Here is a 6,000-nt window from a genome sequence, read left to right on the forward strand (position 1 = left end):
CATGCAAGTCACTAAAACATAACTAGTAAAATACTAAAAAGGAATGAGACATAACAGAAATAAAATGTGTATTAAAATATAACTAACCATTTTCAATAATTATTTTTAAAATCCTGTATTGTCCATATCTTGCTCTGGCAAAGGTATCTTTAACATCTCCACAAGCTGGAAAAGAAAAAAATATAGTATTAATTGAATTCATGCATTTCACCTATTTCAGATGTGTATGTTTAAAGTACACTTGTTCATGTGATCGTAAAAAGAAGCTAGTACTAAACCTTTCAGCTGCACCTTTACCAGAAGTCAGACTGAAAATAAATCATCAGTTATTTTTCCCCAAGTTCCATCCACAACTCCTGCTCCACTCACATTGTCTTATGAAGGGTTGAACTATCAGTTGCCAGTTTTGGTTGGACGTATTCCTGTAGGTTTCATCACATGACAAACTTTAATTAAGATTAATCTTTAATTCTTTAATCCAATCCTGGAGGTTTGGCAACCCTATCTAAACAAGCATTTCTTTCTTGTATACCTTACTCAGCAATAAAACAGTTAACAATGCTGACATTTACGTCATCATTCTTAGGTTTCAGTTAATACTCCATGGAGATGGATTGTGTTACATCTCTTAAAGCAATACCTTCAGGATTCCTGCGGGCTCAGGTATATAATTTTCAAATTTATGAACTGCCTACTAGCTAGATACAATGCAAGAGTGATGTGTAAAAGAGAACCCCAAAAAGCATACAGATAGATATTTTTAGCATTTGGTTGTTGGTCTTTCCTAGGGGCCCCTGAGTACCACTGATGAAGCTTCCCTTCCATCTTTCATATCTACCTCACACTGCTATGTGTCTGATAACAATTTTCAGTCCCTCACTTCTCATAATAGGACAAGTTTAGAATGAAGCATCTGCCTTAACCTCTAATTTCCTTTGTAGTGCTTGTTTGTTGCATCTTTTTACAGACTCAAATATACTTTGCAAAGTCACATTTTAATCATTTTTTGTAAATGAATTAATTTATAGATGATTGATTAGATCAAGCAGGATGTTTGGTGTATCTTTGTGTATTATAAGGATCTGAGGTTGAACTGGGGCAGCTTCATTCCCCTGGAGGGTTTTTCCCTCTCTCCACCATCAAAAAAAAAGTTAAGGGGGAGATTTTTTGAGGTACTAATGGCAGTTAGACTTTCAATTCACATTGTAAGTCACTGTAACTTAGATGTCTGAAAATCTCTCTCAAAGTCTCTAGCCCTAATGGTTGTGAAAATAACTTTCAAAATGCAAATTGCATGTAAACCAATGAAGCATTGTCCCCTCCTAACTGCTGAAAGTGAGAAGCAGCTTTTTGGTTTCTTTCATCCTTCCTTGCCAAGCACAGCCTGCAGGCCACTGGGAAGGAAATAGGAGAAGGTCTGTTATGCCACTTCCCCCACAAAGAAATGCAAATTATCTTTGTTTATACCTGTAGTATCAAAAAATTACTGTAACGAGGTCTGCAACAGTAGAAGGTGCACTAACTGGATGCTTGTGGTTTCATTTTCACAACAGAAATGATTAATATGCAGGCATTAAGAAGTCATAATTAGGTTTCAAATCTACCCATCAAGGTAAACAGTGGGATTTCACCACTTCTAGTGCTATTATTTTTCTATAGCCCTAAACACACTACTAAACTATACTATGAAAGTAGTTAAACATGTTTTAAAATTGTTAACATCTATATGAAAGAAAGATGGCAAATTCATTCATACAAGCATGTTGAAGAATTGTTTTTGAACCCTGCGAGGATTATTCTCATAGTAGGAAGAGAGCCTGAGACATAAGTCCTTTTATCAGAGACCTGGTATGAGGCAGGACCTGCTCATAGAATTTGGCAAGAATAGAGCTGATATTGCAGAAATACACATTCCTAAGAAGTGCTAGTCAGAGTACTCATGCAAACACATCCCGATATCAAGTGGTACCAGAACATCTCGATATCAAGGATGGTACAAAAACATTCCCCGAGGATAACAGGAACACACTGACTCCTCATAAAAGATACGGTCAGGATGACAGTACGTAATAGAGATGTTTTGATCGAACCAATATGTACAAGGTGATGGGTGATAACTAGCTACATCAGAGGGCAGTAACTATGTTAGAGGGACAGTACTAATTTGTTTGCGTCGGGGTATAAAGATGTATCTCAGAGGGAGTATCTTTGTCTGGCCAGATAATTAGACTAATTCACCTTCACACAAAAACCCAGGACCAATGTCAGCCCTATATGTAAGTAATATGCTACTAAGTTTTCCTGGTCCTTTCCCTTTTCCAGAAATTCTCTCTTCCCCTCCCATTACTGCCCCCCCCCCCCCATGATACATTCCCGCATCTTCCTGAGAATTGTTTGTCCCCTTCCCCCAAAGATGTCCTCTGCTCCTTCTTTTCCAGGATTAAACCTATGCACCAAAATGATAGCAAAACATGTAACCAGTTTTGTTCTGGCATCTATACAGACCATTTTCTTAAAGTTTCCCACCACTGCAATACCATCAGTACAGCTGTACCAACTGCAGTAACAACAAGAGACAAGGCCCCAATGTCCCGCAGCATTTTTGCCACCAGGTCATTTATACTTTTTCTAATTAGGGTTAATAGATTTTTAAGGCCCATGATACTATATGATCAGCTAGTCTGATCTCCTGTGTAATACACGCCCATAGAATTTCAGCCAGTGTTTCCTGCAGCTAGTCTAGCAACTTATGGTTTAACTGGAATATATCCTTTATAAATATGACAGTGGGAAAAACACCAGTGTCTTGTTTACACTTAGAGCTCCCACAAAAGGAATTGCATCAGTGGCAATGCAATAGCTTGGTGAAGAGAGAACCTCTGTATTCACAGAAATTCCCCATGCCATGCCCCAGCAGGAGTTTAGAATGTAAATAATCAACCTTCACAAAATTATCCCAGATAGGAATTTTTAAAAATATGGAAATTGAAGACACTGGGGAAGAAGTGTGTGTGTGTGTGTGTGTGTGTGTGTTAAACATTTCAAAATCTTCAAAAATGCACGTGCACAACCTACTGTAGATGTGCAAATGCCTTGACTTGTGAGAATTCATTTTGAAAATCTGGCATAGTAATTATACCTATAGTGCTATATAATAACATAAATGCAATTGTGCTTATTTTAATGTGACTCGTGTAATACATTTAAAAGACTTTAGGTGGATTTTCCCTATAGCATAATGCAAGCCAACATAGGTATAATCAGGAATCATGGATATTTGTTATCCTGATTAGAGATCCAAAATTTGGGGTCTAAATTTTGAAGCACTTCTTCTGTCCTTATCTGTTCTTCTCTGGCTGCAGAAACAGAAAATATATTCTTTTACCTTCACCTCATAGCCGCCAAGTACTAGGGAAGTGGTGTGTGTGTGTGTGTTTTGGTGGGGGAGGGGGGAGGAGGGGAGTATTCTGCTACTATACTCCTACCCCAGCCTTCTGCTGTGGGATGTGTGTGTTTCTCCACAATTTTAACTCTTCCTCTATGTGTTCACTCCAAGTTCTGTCTCAGCTATTTCTCAAAGCCTTCAAAGAAGTAATAGAGAAAAACCTGACATGATTCTTGGCATTTTCAGGGCTGCCCAAATGATTCTGAATAGCAGTGGTGAAAAATTAATAGATGTTAACTACACTGCAGCAGCTGCTCGGGAGAGCTACTAGGAGCAGCAAAAGCAATGCAGTCAAGAAGTTTGTTCTATATCTGCTCCCATTCTAAAACTTACCACTGCACCCATAAAGGAAAACTTTCATTTAAAATGAAACAAGCAGAAATTAATGACTCCGCTCTGTACAGTTGTCAGGAACAGCTTCCCGAGCAACATCATACCTCTCAAGTGTCCCTCATTTTGAGGGAAGTCACTCATTCTAGTCCCAGTTACCTACCCAATTACCCTCATTTTTATTGTTAAAAATTATTCACATCCAAAATATGTAAAATAAGGTATAGAAAGGTATTTGAATCCAAAGAAATTATTTTAAGTTTTCTGCATGAATGTTTTCTCCTTTGTCCATCACTTCTGGTCTTGGTCATCCAAAGGTCGAGAAGTACGGTTAGCAATACACCTCTACCTCGATATAACGCTGTCCTCGGGAGCCAAAAAATCTTACAGCGTTATAGGTGAAACCACGTTATATCGAACTTGTTTTGATCCGCCGGAGTTAAATCCGAATTTGTGTTATATTGGGTAACGTTATATCGAGATAGAGGTGTATAAAAAGTAAGATTTTGTATTGGCCAGACAAAGCTGCAATGCAACAACCTCAAAAGTTATGATGTCATACTGCCATGAGACTTTGTCCAATGCAGACCAAAATCTAAAAGATGGTAGCCAGATTAAAATTGATGTCTGAATCAAAGATGTGAATTTTAGCTTATTAAACTTGCCTGCCACACGTTCCAACAAGACAAAGGAACTAAATAAAAGCAACATCAAAGATAAATTGGATTTTTTAAGAAGAAAATGAATTCCTCAAAAGGAGAGATATTGAAATACATTAAACATCTCATTAACTCCCATATGGACATGGAAAGTTACTGCAAAAGAGGTTTTAACATAGAGCATCCAATTAACACAGTATCAGCAACAAGCCAAATACTCAGATTTACTCCAACAGGGAGCAAATAATCAATTTATACTGGGGCACAAGGAAGGAGCAGAGAAGCCATAACTCCCCAGCTATTCTAAATCTTCAGATTACATCTAAAACATTTGATCACTTCCCAGCCATCTCAAACACCTGTCAGGGATAGTCTAGGTTTATTTGGTCCTACTCAAGTACAAGGGGCTAGACTTGATGACTCCTCTGGATGCTTCCAGCCCTGCATTTCTATGCTCCTCTTTCCAGCGATATGGTTTGTACAATTATTCACAAACATATTGTGCCCATCTGTGCTTCACAGTTTTGGGGTTACTGGATGCCCCACAAACAGACTGCTAATACATCATAGCTGCATGCTCTAGGCAAAGGATAACAGAGGACCCAAACATCACAGTCAAGGCCCAGATAGCTTGGTTACTAACAAAGGCATGGAAAGGGGACCTTGTCCTGGTCTCCAACCCAGAAGGATAAGGGCAGAAGAAGGGACAATTTCAATGTTTGGGGGAGGGAGGAAAGACCAGGCAGTTCAGCCCCCCAAGAGAGCAGGGGCAGTTTAAAAGCCCTAGAGTGGGATAAGGGAGAAGGCAGCTTGGAGAAAAAAGGGGAGGAAAAGGGAAGGGGCAGTGCAGACGCTGGGGGAAGCAGCAAGGGGGATATGCATCCGAAGAAGTGGGCTGTAGTCCATGAAAGCTTATGCTCTAATAAATTTGTTAGTCTCTAAGGTGCCACAAGTACTCCTGTTCTTTTTAAGGGGGCACTGTAGAAGCTAGGGGGAAGGGCACTGGAAGGGTGCAGAGGGGCAATTGGGAGCCCCAGGACCGGTGTAGAGGCTAGGCAGGAAAGGAGGGGAAAAACAGCACTGGGGAGCCCCAGGGGGGTGCAGAGCTAAGGGGAGAGGAGGGGAGGGGAAAGGGGCACTAGGGAGCCCCTGGGGTTGCAGAGGCTGGGGAAAGCAGCACTGGGGAGCCCCAGGGGGGTGCAGAGGCTGGGGGGAGGGGAGGAGAAGAGGGCACTGGGGAGCCCTAGAGGGGTGCAGAGGGAGGGGCACTGCAGAGCCCCAGGAGTTGGGGAGGCTGGGATGGGGAAAGAGGCACTAGGGAGCCCCAGGGGTACAGAGGCTGGGATGGGGGGCACTGGGAGCCCCACGGGGGTGCAGAGGGTGGGAGGGGAAAGGGGCACTAGGGAGCCCCAGGGGGGGTGCAGAGGGTGGGGGGAGCGGGAGGGGCACTAGGGATCCCCAGGGGGGTGCAGAGGCTGGGGAGAGAGGAAAAGGGCACTGGGGAGCCCCAGGGGGGGTGCAGAGGCTGGGGGGAGAGGAAAAGGGCACTAGGGAGCCCCAGGGGGG

General features: G+C 42.0%; 1 protein-coding gene across 1 annotated transcript in view; it reads right to left on the reverse strand.

The window, feature by feature from the left end:
• Positions 1 to 6,000, reverse strand: part of TWF1 (twinfilin actin binding protein 1) — a 34,431-nt gene that overhangs the window by 23,135 nt on the left and 5,296 nt on the right. Inside the window, exon 2 of the mRNA XM_034769885.1 lies at positions 88 to 165. Coding sequence (XP_034625776.1) covers positions 88 to 165 — 78 coding nt within the window. The remainder of the gene's footprint in view (positions 1 to 87; positions 166 to 6,000) is intronic.

This window comes from Trachemys scripta, chromosome 1, assembly GCF_013100865.1.
Source record: "Trachemys scripta elegans isolate TJP31775 chromosome 1, CAS_Tse_1.0, whole genome shotgun sequence".
Lineage (NCBI taxonomy): Eukaryota > Metazoa > Chordata > Testudines > Emydidae > Trachemys > Trachemys scripta.